General features: G+C 41.0%; 1 protein-coding gene across 2 annotated transcripts in view; it reads left to right on the top strand.

Moving 5' to 3' along the window:
- LOC132381100 (protein phosphatase 1H-like) overlaps positions 1–4,902 on the top strand; it is a 51,444-nt gene extending 46,542 nt beyond the window's left edge. For both annotated transcript variants that reach the window (XM_059950311.1, XM_059950309.1), the window contains one exon: positions 1,757–4,902. In XM_059950311.1, the coding sequence (XP_059806294.1) occupies positions 1,757–1,895 (139 nt within the window). In that variant the 3' untranslated portion in view covers positions 1,896–4,902. The remainder of the gene's footprint in view (positions 1–1,756) is intronic.
- The last annotated feature ends 11,861 nt before the right edge of the window (positions 4,903–16,763 follow it).

The raw sequence follows: 16,763 nt of genomic DNA, 5'->3' as shown, positions 1-16,763 counted from the left end.
CATAGTTCTCTGAACTTAGGCACTCGAGCCCAAAAATAATGACCCAGAAAGCCGACATATAAGCATCCACTGGGACAACAAACGTTCCATGTAAGCACAATCTGCGGCACACTCACACAAGGAACAGAAGCCTATGTGGTCATCAGATTCTAGCAGCCAATGAGTCTCTGCTTAGTATAAACATGGAAAAAGTTGAATCACTCCTTGTCATTACAATCTTTTATGGATTCATACAAAACAGACAGAGGTCCTTTAGCCTGTGCCAGCTCTTTGAAAGAGTTATCCAATTAGTCCAGTTCCGCCTATTCCCCATAGTCCAACAAATTTATCCTTTCCAAATACATATCTCATTCTTTTCTGAAAGTTGCTATTGAATCTGCTTCCCCTACTGATTTGGACTATGAACGATATAAAAACAGCTTTCAGCATTAAAAAAATAATTCTCCTCATCTACTTCTTGTATAAGCGTCCTGTGATTTATTAACCGTCCGTACATTGGCAGCAGCTTTTGCCTAATTATTCCGTTAAAATTATTCCCAATATTCCACAATTAACTCTCTTCCAAACTTTAGCTTCAGGGGACAAAAAGAATCTCAGCACCTTGCGTCTCGCCAGGTAACTGAAGCTTCTCATCTTGCGTACAGTTTTGGTAAAATGTCTCATATTTGTAAAGCAGAGGTCAAGAGTGGGTCCACTATTGATGCAACTGCCACTCACTATCTAGACTCTGTAGCAGTACTGCTGGCGAAGGAATATAGAGATTTTCATTGAGTTAGAGAATCCCAAAACATTTTACAATTAATGAAACACACCTAACATATTGCCCTTAGTAATCAGACCGTAATATAAACCATTTTTAAATGAGGTGGAAGTATTTAAAAGGTTCCGTAATGTAACCAATAATTAGAGTTGCCAGGCCTCCAGCATTTTCCTGGAACCATTTAGGAACTGACAAATTAATCTTCAGCACATTGCAAGGGATCTGGTAGAGAGAGAAGTAGAAGTATTGACTGCTTTCAGCTATAAAAATATTTGAGGTAAGGTGAAAGGATATTGGGCTGAGCACCAAAAAATCATCCAACTGAGCTGCAAGTATTCGGTTGAATTTCAGTTGGCTGTTTTGAAACCATGTGTAGGGCTTGTAATATTGGCCATATGGAGTGGATGGGTGGGATTATAGGGTGGGGAGCATTGTAATGGAAACCTCCTGGAATGTGTCCAAATCGAATTGACAGATTTCTTTGCAAATTGAGAATCCAGCTTGATTTGCTTCCCTCTAAATGAATTTATTCTTTTATATATTTCTTATCCTATTCCCCATTGAATTTAGAATGTTGCTGAGAAGAATTAATGAGAAATGTCATTATTCAGAATTACTGAAATATCGAACTTTTTTTATCTAGGTGTTAGTCAAATCAAGTAGATTAAGTGTTTCCTTATAGAGAATCCCAAAGCATTTTACAATGAGTGAAGTACTCCTAACACATTATCCTTCGAATCAAGCTGTAATATAAACCTTATAAAGGAGAAGGGGACATTGAAAAATTGGGACAAGTCGTACAGTACCTCAGTGCAGAAGCATGCCCTTTGGCCCATCTATTAATTCTGTCTAGCCCCATTGACCTACACTGGGCCATACCCCTCCATACCCTTCCCATTCATGCAGTGAAACTTATGTTGAGCATAAACACCAAATAGCTTAAGTGCCCAATTTGTGCTTTACTTTCTATATGTTTCCATGTGATTCTCTCCACAGGTTCACACTGGCAGCCCAGGACTTGGTGATGAAATCCCGCGGGGTTTTGAAGGACCATGGGTGGCGATTGTCAAATGACAGGCTGGGCTCAGGTGACGACATATCCGTGTTTGTCATTCCTCTTTATGGGCACACGTGATTGGCCTTTGGGGCGACCAATCCTTCAGCTCTGCAAAGACTGGAAAATGGATCTATCCGTCTGTGAATAATGGAGACACAAGAGACTGTATGCTGGAATCTAGAGCAAAAAAAAACCCCACAATGTTGTGGAGGAACTCAGGCACCATCTGTGGAGGGAAATGGGCAATCTGGTTAATAGACCAGTCCAGATCGGAGGTCTTTGCCTGAAGCGTCAACCATCCATTTCCATCCCCTGATGCTGTCTGACCAATTGAGTTCATAGAATGCAGAACAGTACAGCGCAGGAACAGGCACTTTGCCCCATGATATTGTGCAGGATTCCTGCCAGTGATTTTTGCTGCATCTCTAACCTTTTTAAATTGGGTTGTTCCCCACGAGTATAATACAATATAATCCCTCTTGAAAGCAGGAGCTTGCACTTGTGAGTGCCTTTCATAACCTCACAGCATTCCAAAGTGTCTTAAGGTTGTGTAGTCAGTGCAGGAATGTCTGAAATCTGTCTCTCAACCTGCGTATTACAAATTCCTAAGAAAATGTGATAAATGGTACAGTAAATCAAATTATTGAGCCTTAGTCAAGACCAAATATAAGCATTAACAACCACGTGCACACTCCTGCAATTTTTCAAGTTTATATCCACCTGCGATGAGCTTCAGTTCAAAATCTTATCCAAAAGACTGCATTTCAGTATTGTACTGAGAGCTGGTGTGGTTTGGATTATCAGGTCTCTGGAACAGGGCATGAACACTCAGTCCTGAGGCTGTTAAGGAAGAGATTTTCCACTGAGGTATGCTGACAAATTCCTTCACTTCTGCAAAGAACTAAATCTTTCAGAATATATCTTGAGACTGGCTACTGATGAGGTCACGGTACCCTGCTGGGTGACCACCATGTTCTGAGAAAGTCAAGTTCAAAGCTAAGTGCTGACAATGCCAGAGAACTGAAGTAGAAATAAAATTCCTGAAAGCTAGTTTCAAACTGACCTCATCTACGTGCTTTATTATGACTAACCTGCAATCTCTGGACTTTATAGGTATTAATGAAGTGAGGGACAATCGACACTCTGTAAATATATAACATTAACACAAATGCCAGAGATGACAGGTGTACTTAGACTAGCCACAATTTCCCCTGGAATATCCAGGAATTGAAGATGCAGGATATGGCTTTGACCAAGATGTCCAAGAGAAAAATTATAATGGGCAAGGATAATGTTCTTTTCTTTGAGCACTTTAAAAACTTACTAAAAATATTAACATTTTGCTTGTTAACATTCTGCAGATGCTGGAAATCGAAAGCAACACACATACAATGCTGGAGGGACTTAGCCCAAAACGTCGACAGTCTAGTCATTGCCATAGATCCTGCCTGACCTGCTGAGTTCCTCCAGCATTTTGAATGCATTACTAAAAATATAGATTGTAAGGAAAAAGACTGGATGAGTAGCTTAAAATGAGGAGCACAGGGAAGTGGCAACTCTATAGTTAAGAGTCTTGGCATTTATTCAGCCAGAAGGACCTAATGTAATTTCTTTCCCCTATCACCCACCTTCCCAAGGCAGGATCCAGCTGTTAAATGATAATCACACAAAAGACAGCAGGTGCTGGGATCTGGGACAACAAAAAATCTGTTAGAGGAACTCAGCAGTTTGCAGTTCATCTGTGAACAGATGAGGGAATTGGCACCGATAGTCCTGATGCAAGACTTTGACCTGAAACTGGACAATTTCCTTCACCCCACAGAGGCTGCTTTACCCAGAATACCTCCAGCAGATCATTGCCATTAAACAACGATCCTCGAGCTTTCATTTTGCTTAATTCCAACAGGCGCTTGTTCAATGCTGGTTCTAACCCGGTTTAGTGACATTGCTTGAGGGATAAACATCAATCAGAACAGCAAGGGAAATTCCACAGCTTTCTCAAATAAGCCATGGGATGTTTTACGCTTATCTGAGTTGGAAAAATAGTCCTGAATAAACATTTCATTTGAAAAGCTGCCACTGGGACTCCTTTGTGGCCGCACCAGCGATTTTCAGCATTCTTTATTTGAAGAAATGAATTCTGACATCGCCAGTGAATGACTCGATTCTAATTTTAAGGGTATGCTGGAAATACAGTTAGGATTGCAGCTCTTGTTCACCATCCTGGGATGCCAAATGGGAAACGAGAGATTTCGAATGGCTGAGATGTTGTGTGTGGTAGATCAGCCCAGTGCCATCAAAGAAATATGTTTGAGGTGGTGCATTTACTCCTTGCCTTTTGCCTTTGCCTCTCAATCACTTTAATCCTTTAAGACAATTCCAAAAACCAAAACCTTTCACAGTTTTTGGACATCTATTCTTAACATCTCCCTATGGATCCAATTAACAATTTATTTTGATGGTGTAAAGAGCCTTAGGATATTTTCATTGTGTTAAACAGGCTGTGTAAATGAAAGAAAAGTGTTTGTTCTTCCTCCTTTCTGCCGACAAGGAGCTCAGAACTATTATGAGATTTAAAAGACCAAGGACAGAAATCATTAAAAGCCAATGGGCAGTTACCAAAGTTCATGGGAAAAGGTAATGTAATTTTTACTTTTATCTCCATGGGATCTGGTTTCCACAAGGCACAAGTTATGCTCCCACTGCATGGAATCGCGATCAGATTCACATCAAGAGCACTGCATTCAGTTTCAACATCTTTACCTTGAAGGAAGCATTGGCACAGGAGAGGCTACAGGACAGGTTCCTAGAAACAATTTCTGATCCTAGAAGTGGATTAAGTTACAAAGTCAGGTTGCATTTACTTAAACACAGTCCCTTCAACACTGACAATTTGATGGGAAGGAATGGCAGTAGTATTGTTGATTCAACGGAGGTGTATGAAATGTTAATGATTTGATAAGGTAATGAGAACCTAAAATCCTTTAAATCAAAAATTATGAACTTAGATATATAGGGGTAAAATGAAGAATTTTTTAAGCAAAGATCAGCAAAATTTCTGTAAGTGAATATAAATAAAAAGTTGCTCCCCATAAATCCATTCTCTATCCTTTTTTTCTTTGGCTTCAGACTATCCTGGGAAGGCAGAGAGATTCCCAGCTCTCTTATTCCTATTTTGCCAACAGTTTAGTTTTTATGCTGGCAAGGCAGTGCAGTGTACAGTAATCTCCAGCAGGGAAATATGGAGCCCCTGAAACTGCTCAAGGAATACGGGGAGCTCTGCCTGTGATGAACTGTAGGAATGCCCCTTATATTCACTGGAGTTTAGAAGGATAGAGGGGAGGGGGGATCTCATTGAAACCTATAAAATGTTGGAAGGCCTAGATAGAGTCGACATGGAGAGGGTGTTTCCTATAGTGGGGGAATCTAGGACCAGAGGGCACAGCCTCAGAATAGAAGGACAGCCCTTTAGAACAGAGATGAGGAGGAAATTCTGTGGCCAAGAGTGTGGTGAATCTGTGGAATTCATTGCCCCAGACTGCTATAGAGGCCAAGCTTTGGGTATATTTAAAACAGGTTGATAGGTACTTGATTAGTCAGGGTGTCAGTCAAAGGTTTTGGGGAGAAGGCAAGAGAATGGGGTCAAGAAGAAGAATAAATCAGCCATGGTTGTATTGTGGAGAGGACTCAATGGGGTGAAAAGCCTAACTCTACACCTACGTCTTACAGTGTCACGGAAAAAATTCCCTTGTCAGCAGCATAATAAGAAAGAGTAAATCAATCTACACTGTCCGCAGTGACTTTGCTCAGATGGGAAAGGACTGTAGCAGTAAGGCTCAAACTGAATCCTTCATGTATTTGTACAGTAAAAGAGAAATGAGAATGACCTGACTTTGCCGCTCAAGGATGAAATGTTCAGATTTTTTGACTATAGGGAAATAAGACTATAAGGGCTGGGTAAAAAAGTGGATTTAAGGCCAAGAATTAGATCCGCCTAATTTTATATTGAGCAGTTTGAAGAGTCATATAACCTGGTGCTCCTCTAAAGTTTCTTACAGTAGTTAGCTAAACACTACTACAGTACTACCAATCACCAATTGGCATTTAGTTCTCGCTGCTGGCCGTAGGGAGTTTGTACGTTCTCCCCAGGGTCGCGGAGGTGCCCTCTGGGTGCTCTGATTCCTCCCGCTTTGTATGGTTAGGCTTAGTGAGTTGTGGGCATGCTACATTGGCAACACTTGCAGGCTGCCCGGCCCAATCCTCACTGATTTGATTTGATGCATTTCACTCTGAGTTTCATTGTACACGAAGCTCATCTTTAAATCTGACGAAACAGTTTACAATGGCCGACGGGGCTGCAAACAGAATTCCCTGACTTAAGTTGATTGGCAGAAGATCCAGAGATGTAATGCACAGGAAGTTATGATCTGTAATGAGATTCAAAGTACGTTTGTTATCAAATTATGTTCACCGATATTTATCCTCCCGCAAAGAAATACGAAGGACCCACTGAAAAAAATGCCAAACACCCGACTTGCGAAATAAAGAACACATTGCGCAAACGGCAAAAAGTAAGCAAACAACACATAGAATATCAAACATTAAACCAGCAGTATTCAGCTTAGTTCAGCTCAGTGCCCCTTTGCTAACCAAGGCAGACCGCAGACCCACTCTTTGCCGAAGCCTCCCCATCTGCATCAATTGCCCCGGTCAAACTGCTCAAAATCGGCGGGGAGATAAAGAAACAGCATCCAGGAACAATTGCCGCATGAACCTCAAAGTTCTCCAAAATGAGTCCACACAAGAACTTAAGAATAGAAGAATCTGGAAAAAGAGCAAGCTATTTGGTTTTTTTGAGTTTGCTCCGCCAAATCAATAAAAAGCGGCTGATCTTCTATCTCAACATCAGCTACCTGCCTTTCCCCACATCCCCTGGCTGCTCTCATAGCAAGCAACCTATTGGTATCTGCTTTAAATGTAATCAGTGACCGAGTCCCCACAGCCCACTTGGACAGAAAATTAAAATGATTCATCACCCACTGGCTTAACCAAAATTATGGAACTATCATTTCAATTCTAGACTTTGAGGCTGTAGCCCCTGTATGAAAGGATTATAGAAGCTCTCCAAAATGGGAACAGAAAAATTGCAAAGTCATGCTACTAAATGTGCAGTAATCATAAAATGTACAAATGGTCTCCTTTGTGCTGCAGGAAATTCATAGCTACATGAATACAGAATTTGCTGGTTGACAGTACTTCATTAGAACACCCTCACATTGAGTCGAATGACAACATTTTAATGCTTGCAATTACTTACCATAAAACATCGAACACCACAGTGCAGTACAGGCCCTTCGGCCCACAAAGTTGTGCCAACCTTTTAACTCACTATAAGAGCAACCTAACCTTCTAAAGAGACCTCCAGTTTTCTTTCATGCATGTGACTGTCTATGAGCTTCTTAAACGTGTCTTCCTCTACCACCACCCCTGGCAGGGTGTTCCATGCACCCACCACTCTCTGTGTTTAACAAAAAACTCTCTTATATCCCCCCTATACTTATCTCCAATCACCTTAAGGTTATGCCACTTCATTTTAGCCATTTTTCCCCTAGGAAAAACTCTGACTATCCACTCTGACTATGCTTCTTGTGCACTGCTTTTCATGGGATGGATGTAAATGTGGTGATGGGGAGTCACACCCATAAACAATATGTATGTGATTTATATACATTTTCAGGCTGGTGGCGTAGTGACATCAGCGCTGGACAGCGAAGGCTCCCGAGTTCGAATCCAGCCAGCTCCCTTGCACGCTTTCCATCCGTGCTGGGTTGAGCGTAGAGCTAGCAACTCGGCCTCATAAAAATAAGAAAGCCTGCTAAAAAAAACGCCGTCACGACAGCATCCTGATGACTCCAGTCGGAGTTAAGGGCTTTCTTCTTCTTCTTCTCATACAGTACATTTGCTAATCATCCAGACTTCCTCCAAGTTGCTGTATAGTTACTTCATGCCTCTTCTCATTGCTACCATCAAGTAGGAGGTACAGGAGCCTGAAGACACACACTCAACATTTCAGGAACAGCTTCTTCCCCTCTACCATCAGATTCCTGAATGGACAATGAAGACCACCTTCCCTCTCTTATTGCACTACTTGTTTAACTTATTATTTTTCTTTTTTTATATATATAAGCTTATTGTAAAGCACTGCTGTAAAACAACAACAAATTGCACGACATGTGCCAGTGATAGTAACTCCGATTCTGATTCCTTCAACTGCGTTTTTAAGTTAGTCTAAAATGGCTTTCCGAGCCCAATATCCTGCTGATAAACGCTGTTGAAGACACCTGAAATATTGTTTCCCCACAGGAAAACAGCCCGAAGAAAGATACCTTGTGTAAACAATTTTGTTTTGAAAACCATGGTACAAAAGATAAGATTTTATTGACTGAATTCAAAGGACATTTTTGGATAGAAAGCTATTTCCTTATGCAAATAGTAACTGCCACTTAAACTGGCAGCTGAGGCAGTCTGGGTTGATCTGGACACAAAATGATTTCTCTCATTAATATTATACATATGTAGGCAAACTTTAATAAAAACACAAATACACATCAGGGAATTTATATTCTCTCATTTCTCTATTTAGTTTAAAAATTCTTTTCCAGTCTTTGTCAGATTTTGCTCTGGAAGCCGCCTTTACTCATTCCAGCCATTGTTTGTAAGGAGTTTGTACGTTCTCCCTGTGACCATGTAGGTTTCCTCCAGGTGCTCCGGTTTCCGCCCACTGTCCAAGTACTGGTTGGTAGGTTAAATGGCTATTGTAAATTGTCCCGGGATTAGACTTGGATTCAATCGGGGGATTGTTGGGTGGCTAGGCTCAAAGGGCTGTATCGCAATAATTAATTAATTAATTTTTTAAAATTCCCTTAAATGATCCATCCACTTCACAAACAATGAAACTGAGCCAGAAATAAATCCAACTTTCCAACAGATAATTTCTCTGCTTTTGCCTGAATTATTTCCTAATCCGGATTTGCCTTTCTTATCCCATTATTTCTAGTAAAGTAGTAAATGAAAGGCTTGAAGTTTCCTGTGCCTTGGTTTTCATTAGGAACAGAAATAGGCCATTTGGCCCTTCAAGGTTGCTCTGCTAGTCATCAACCTCATGATCACTCTTCTATCTCAAAGCTATTTCCCTTCACCAGTCCCCCATCCCTTGATTCCTTTAAGTCTATCAATCTCTGAGCCCTCCACACTTCTGAGAGAGAAAAAAAATCAGTAAGATTCCCCACCCCAGAGTGAACAGCTTTCTCCCAATCTCATGATGAAGGCATGCCATTGCCCGAGCTCATTAGGAGATTCAGGAGATTTGGTATGTTACCAAAGACTCTTGCAAATTTTCTACAGATATTCAGTGGAGGAGAGTCTGACTGATGGCATCACTGCCTGGTATGGAGGCTCTAAAGCACAGGACCGCAAGAAGCCGAACAAGGTTCTATCCTGGATGCAATCCCACCATTGAGGATGTCTTCAAGAGGTGGTGCCTCAAGAAGGTGGCAATCATTATAAAAGACCCTTACCATTTGGGACACCCCCTTTTTGTTTTACTACCATCAGGGAAAAGGCACTGAAGCTTGAAGACCCACACTCAACATAGCTTCTTTCTTTTTGCCATCAGATTCCTGAAGTTTATTCTGTGAACTCATTATTCATCTTTTGCACTCTTTATTTTTGTATTTAGTAATGCCTCGCTCTACACTGCTGCTGCAAAACAACACATTTCAAAGCACACGTCAGTGATAATAAATCTGATTCTGTTCTCAGCTTTAAATGGTCAACCATATATTCTGAGATTGTGAACCTTTGTTTAAGATTCCTCAGCCCTGGAAAATAGTCTTCCTACATCCAGCCTGTTAAGCTCTGTAACAATTCTGTTATCTTCTCATTGCAACTTCTCATTCCACTAAATCCTAGAGGGAGAGGGGCTATTCTCCTCCCTCTCTCCTGATATGGTAAAAACCATTCAAAGAACCAGTGTGGTGAACATATGCTGAATTCCCTCTTTGGCAAGGGCATCCTTTTTTAGGATAAGGAAACCTAAAGATTATACAATAATACACATGACCTCTCATCAGGACCTTTTATAATTGCAATAGGACATACAAGGGGTGATTAATAAGTTTGTGCCTAAGCTAGAAGCAGTCGATTCTAGAAAACCTACCCCATTTATTTTTCCTACATTTACACACTTAGTCCAGCGGTCTTGGAGCATACGGATCCTTCTTTGTAGAAGTCGGCGTCTTGGACCTCCAGAGGTGGTCCACAGCATGGGGTGATTGATAAGTTTGTGGCCTAAGGTAGAAGGAGATGAGTTATTAACTTCAAATTTTCTGCATTTTGCACTCAAAGAGTTGAACTGCACGTGCATGTAATGAAATGTGTATAACTCATCTCCTTCTACCTTAGGCCACAAACTTGTCAATCACCCCTGCTGTGGATCACCTGGAGGTCCAAGACACTCTTGTTACATGCAGATGCAGCTCAGCTCTTTGAGTGATAATGCAGAAAGTTTGAAGTTAATAACTCATCTCCTTTTACCCCAGGTCACAAACTTATCAATCACCCCTGCTGTGGACCACTTCTGCAAAGAAGGGATCCGTATGCTCCACGACTGCTGGACTAAGTGTGTACATGAGGGAGGGGACTATGTTGAAAAATAAATGTGCTCGGTTTTCTAAAATTGACTACTTCTACCTTAGGCCACGAACTTATCGATCACCCCTCGTATATACTTTGGTAGTTTTGTTCACCTGCATTACAGGCCACATTATCATTTGCTTGTAATATCTTCATTGTAGTCTTTCAGTGACTTGGCTTCTTTGAACAGAAACCTTATCCAATCAATTATCCATTTGTTAAGTGCTGTGTCATATGATGTGGGCAATGGTGGTCTTTGTACAGATCGTGGGTGTTTTTTCTACAGGAGTGATTTGCCATTATTATGGATACTCTTCAGAGATTGTCTGCTTGGCATAACCAGGACTTGTGATATCCATCACCTCTCCCATAGCTTCACATGGCCCTGATTGGGGGGCAAGCAGGTGCTACACCTTGCCCAAGGGCGACCTGCAAACTAGCAGATGGAAGGAGCGTCTAACACCTCTAATAATTCAGCATTTTAAAGTACCTTCTATTTGGATCAAAGCTCTTTATCTTCCATTTTTCCCAATTACATTCCATCAACTAATTTCTCAGTTGCACACTTGTGTTGCTTACATGCCCCAAAACCCCTTTACACCCTAGCTCCTATTCACAATCACACCCAATTTAGCACCATCAGCAAACCTAGAAATATGACATTTGGTCCTAGCCAGATCGTTGATATAACTTGTGAAAAATAGGCCCAAGCACCAATCTCTAGTTACAGATTACCTCACTTGCCTTTCTGTTTCTCTGGCAATTTGTTATCCGCACTAGCGTGTTATGCCTTTTTCCAATTGTCCATTCTTGCTGACCAACCACTTTCATGAAATCTATCAAAAGCCTTCTGAAAATATACAACATCCACTGGTTCTTCATTATTAGGTTGAATCGTTAAATCTTTTCTTTGGCACATTCATTAGATTGGTCAGACGTGCTCAGTGCCATTGCTCTTCTCTAGACGTTCTGTTGTGGAATCCTTCCATTATATGAGAATACGTTGAGTGAACTCGGCCTTTTTTCCTTGGAGCGACAGAGGATGAGAGGTGACCTGATAGAGGTGTATAAGATGATGAGAGGCATTGAGCGTGTGGATAGTCAGAGGCTTTTTCCCAGGGCTGAAATGGCTAGCACGAGAGGGCACAGTGTTAAGGTGCTTGCAAATAGGTACAGAGGAGATATCAGGGGTAAGTTTTTTACTCAGAGAGTGTTGAGTGCATGGAATAGGCTGCTGGTGACGGTGGTGGAGGCGGATACAATAGGGTCTTTTAAGAGACTCCTGGATAGATACATGGAGCTTAGAAAAGTAGAAGGCTATGGGTAACACTAGGTAATTTCTAAGGTAAGGACATGTCCGGCACAGCTTTGTGGGCTGAAGGGCCTGTATTTTGCTGTAGGTTTTCTATGTTTCTATAGATTCCAGCATTACCTATTGCTGATGTTGCCTCTGCTTTCTTGAATAGTCCAATCACATATGCTACACTCCAGCCTGCAAAAACTAGAACTTTGTGAGAAAAAACCTCGCTCAAAACCGGATGTAGGTCATCAGATTCTTGGAGCTATTGGCTTTCGGTTTCACCAATCTCTTGAATACCTTTTCTTAAACTGTTTTGTTTTAGTTCCTTGTTTTCACTGGACGACAGGCCCTCCAGAAGAAATCAATTTTTCAGAATCAGAATTATATTTATATAAGGCTGCATGTTTTCCAAATAAAGCCAAGCAAAACAAACTGACTCATCTGGAAAGAATGTTGCATAACTAGTTATACCAAGCAATCGGTCTGCAGCAGCTCCAATAACCTAGTGTCTCCACCAGCCGCCACACCAATAGATCCGGTTGGCTGCTGTCAATCAGCAATGACAAGCCAATAGGATTGTTGAATGAGAGTAACGCGGGTCCTTTCCAGCATGTGTGCAGAGGTGTTGCGGATATTTCTAAAATAAGGCGTTAAAGTTTTAATTTGGATGTGGGTACTGCACTCTGGCGACAAACGGGTTATGAATTTGAATTGGGAACACGAGTTTAAATTGCGCCTTATACTGATATTCGTGCACAGCTTGCTTGACGGAGCACTAGCTATGTTGCACCAGGCACACCCAGGTTTGGAGAGAGTTGAGGAAGCAATGCTGTATAAGTTTTTCAACGGGCTCATATTTTGTTTTATGTGGGAATCACTGGCCTGCAACTTGGTAACTTTCCCCTCCTTTCTCCCTTAAAATTGTTGTGCCTTTCTCACTTCTTTGCAATGCATTTTCGCCAGGGTCAGGGCAACCTACCAGGGATAAAAATTAACCAGCCCATAGCAACTCATTTCAACCATAATAGGTTATATATCATTCCGAGACACATGATCATCCAATGGTTTTGTAAAACAGGGGAGTAACGATAGTCAAAATTTATCTTGCAACAGGAAACATTGGTTGTGTAAAGATTGTGGCAAATGAAAAGTGGGGAGCTTGCATCCTTTAAAAGCTTAATTAGTTTTTTCCAATTAAGTGTTCTTCAAGATGAAATAAAGGAGCAAATTATATAGGATTGAAAGAGTACAGATAAATTTTACAAGGATGTTGTTGGGACGTAAAGACCTGATTTATATGGAAACATTGAATAGGTTAGGACTTTAATCCCTGGAGTGTAGGGGAGTGAGGGGGGATTTGATGGAGGTATACAAAATTACGAGGGGTATCGATAGGGTAAATACGAGCAGGCTTTTTCCACTGAGGTTGGGTGAGATTAGAACTAGATGTAGAGGGAAAGGGGGAACTCCTTTTCTGAGGAGGAACTCGGGATCAAGAGGAAATCTGCAGATGCTGGAAATCTAAGCAACACACATAAAATGCTGGAGGAACTCAGCAGGCCAGGCAGCATCTATGGAAAAAGTACAGTCGACGTTTCGGGCTGAGATCCTTCAGCAGGTAAGTGTTAGAAAAGCTGACAGAAATGATTGATGCGGATTTCAGTACAACATCTAAGAGAGGTTAGATAAGAACATGGATGGGAGGGACACGGGGGCTCTGGTCCATATGCCTGCCAGTCGATGGGACTAGGCAGAGTGATGGTTTGGTACAGACAAGATGGACTATAGGGCCTGTTTCTAGGCTATAGTGCACCATGACTATAATAAATTACTGAAAAATGATATCATCTAATGAAGCCATAAAGAATGAATAAAGAAAGAACTCATGCTTATATACGACTTCTGCAACCCCAATTTCCTATATGTTTTATAGCCAGTACAGTACATTTGAATATTGTTGCCTTTGTAGTTTAGAAAATTTGACAGCCATTTTCCAAATATCAATGCAAAAATGATCAATCTGTGAAAAAAGTCCCAACAGTAACTTATGCATAAGAAATAGTAGCAGAATTAAGTAGTTCTTCTCCCGCACCACCATTATCCAGTGATATTCCCATATTAATTGACTCTTGAAAAATTCAGAAATCATCAGTCATTGTGATGATTGAATTTGATGACTGAACTTCTGCAACTCTCCATAGTAAAGAATTCAAAACATTCACCACCATCTGTACGAAGGAATTCAACCTCTCAGCAACAAATGGCCCATCCCTTTACTGGGTCCAGCTTAAGCCAGGAGAAACACGTTGCCAAACCCTGTTAAATTTTTGTAGGCTTTAATGTGATCTCTTCAAAATTCTTCACACCAGATATAGCCCCCAGTCCATCACAGGAAAAGCCCTCTATACAGTGCTGGCACGAGAAAGCAGCATCCATATCAAATACCCTCAGCATCCAGCCCTTAATCTTTTCTTACCACCACTGTTTGGAAGGAGGTACAAGAGCCTGAGGCCCCACACCACCAGGTTCAGGAACAGGAACCCTTCAACCATCAGGCTCCTGAACCAGTGTGGATAGCTTCGCTCATCTCAAAACTGGACTGATTCCACAATCTATGGACTCACTTTCAAGGATTTTACCACTCATGATCTCATCACTTGTTTATTAGTTATTCTTTGTTTTTATATTTTTACAGATTGCCTTCTTTTGCACACTGTTTGTTTGCCAGACTTTGCGTGTATTTTTCATTAATTCTATTGTATTTCTGTCTTCTACTCTGAATACCGGCAAGATACACCTACTTTGGTATATGATGACACACACCTACTTGGATAATAATTTTACTTTGAAATTTAGAGAAAGCAACCTCAGGCTCATAAGGCAAACTCACCATTTTTGAAGTAGACCTGAGAACTTTCGCTGTACACACCTTATGGCAAAGATATTACTTTGAAGGTAAGGAGAAGAAAACTCTCACCAGTGGGTGCAGTCTCATTACAGTAATACATCACTGAGGTGAGATGTCTTTAGTCCTGCACTCATATCCATTTGTGATAAAGGCCAACATACTATTTATTTTCCTAATCACTCGCTGATTTCAAAAGGAATGCAACACCGATAAATATACATAGAGCTTTGTCTAGATCATGCAGTTCTGAACTTCAACTTAAAATGCAAGGTCAGTGAAGCATTGAAATGTATGGAGATAAGAATCATGAGAATGTTATCAGAACTGAAGGGATGCAGCTATCAAGAGCTATAGAAAGATAGGGCCATTTAGCCAAAAAAAAGAGATAAGATTAACTGACATACAACTTAATGATGTTGTTCGTGACAATTTTTTTTAATCATTCTTATTATATAGGATCTCTCTTCCTTTCCATCTGCTGTCATTACCTCTCTTTGTCCTTGCAAAATATTTCCTCATGTCCAGATTTTTCAAAGTCCTTGAACATTGTGTTCTTCCTAGAAATCTGCACCCAACGTTTGCATACATCAGTTTAATTGCAGGCAACAGAAGCTTCACCTGTCAATGGTGGAACAATAAAAAAAAATGGGAAATGTACACAGACCTGAGGAAGTGATGCTTTCTTATTATTAAAGCCACAAATGAATACCGTTCATTAGTGTTAATCAGGAACATACATATAAGGGGGGTCAACTGACTATAGTCATGCCAGCGCATCACTCCATCGAAATGCTGGACACTCTCAACCATGAAATTACTGCAGCCAACAGAATCCAGTCTGCGCAGCCACAGACATTTATTCATGGACCACCTGTGCTACTGTTCATATGTTTTCAGCATCAAAGGGACCCAATCTATGATATCACTCCATTTATTTGTTTGCCAGATCACACAAAATCAGTCCCATTCTGTACCATATTCTGAGCTTCACGGATTCAGCTCGACTGTCTCAGTGCATTGGATTGGTAACATCTGGGGTATTTTGCACAAATGAGAGGGTGGGAGATACCTCAAACTGGAGAAACTCTGCAGAAGCTGGAAATCCAAACTATCACACACAAAACACTGGAGGAACTCTGCAGGTCAGGCAGCACCCCTGGAAAACAATAAGCAGTCAACATTTCGGGCCGAGATCCTTCTTCAGGACTGAGAAGGAAGAGGGAAGATGTCAGAATAAAAAGGTGTGGGGAGGGGAAAAAGGCTAGCTGGAAGTTGATAGGTGAAGCCAGGTGGGCTGCAGAAGAAAGAATCTGATAGGAGAGGAGAGTGGACAATGGAAAGGGAAGGAGGGGACCCGGGAGAAGTAATCACAGGTGGAGAAAAGTAAAAGGTCAGAGTGGGGAATAAAGGAAGGTGCAGGGGAATTTGTTTACCAGAAGGGGAAATCAATATTTGTTCCATCAGGTTGCAGGGTACCAAGACGAAATATAAGGTGTGGCTCCTCCATCCTGTGGGTGGCCTAATCTAGGTACAAGGGGAGGCCATGGATCATCACGTCAGAATGGGAATGGGAGATATCTATTTTGCAGATGTTACAATGAGTTCCCATCACAGATGGAAATTGGTATTTGGCAATCCTGGATTGTAGTCTTATACAAATCATAATGATCACACACCTATATCCACTAGTTGTTATTTCAACATAAATAACTATTGCTATCAATAGTCATATAAAAAGAGGCAGAAAATGCTCTTATAATTTGCTTTTCATAAACATCTCACAACATCTTACATTTTACAGCCAGAGGTGAAATAGTTGCAATGAAAGAACCACAACATCATTGTGCTTTGTAAAGCATTGTGATAGAGATAAGTCTTTAGAGTTAACGCCCTTTGATGGATAGATATTACCAAAAAGGTTTCTTTATATCTTTTATGGGATGTGAACATTACTGGCAACATGAGCATTTATTATTTACCTCTAATTGAACTGCTGAGGCAAATAAGAGTCAACTATATTGGAGGACCTAGTGTAAGGATGGTC

The sequence above is a fragment of the Hypanus sabinus genome, chromosome 25, assembly GCF_030144855.1.
Source record: "Hypanus sabinus isolate sHypSab1 chromosome 25, sHypSab1.hap1, whole genome shotgun sequence".
In the NCBI taxonomy this organism is placed as follows: Eukaryota; Metazoa; Chordata; class Chondrichthyes; order Myliobatiformes; family Dasyatidae; genus Hypanus; species Hypanus sabinus.
This window is presented reverse-complemented; position numbering and strand designations above follow the sequence as displayed.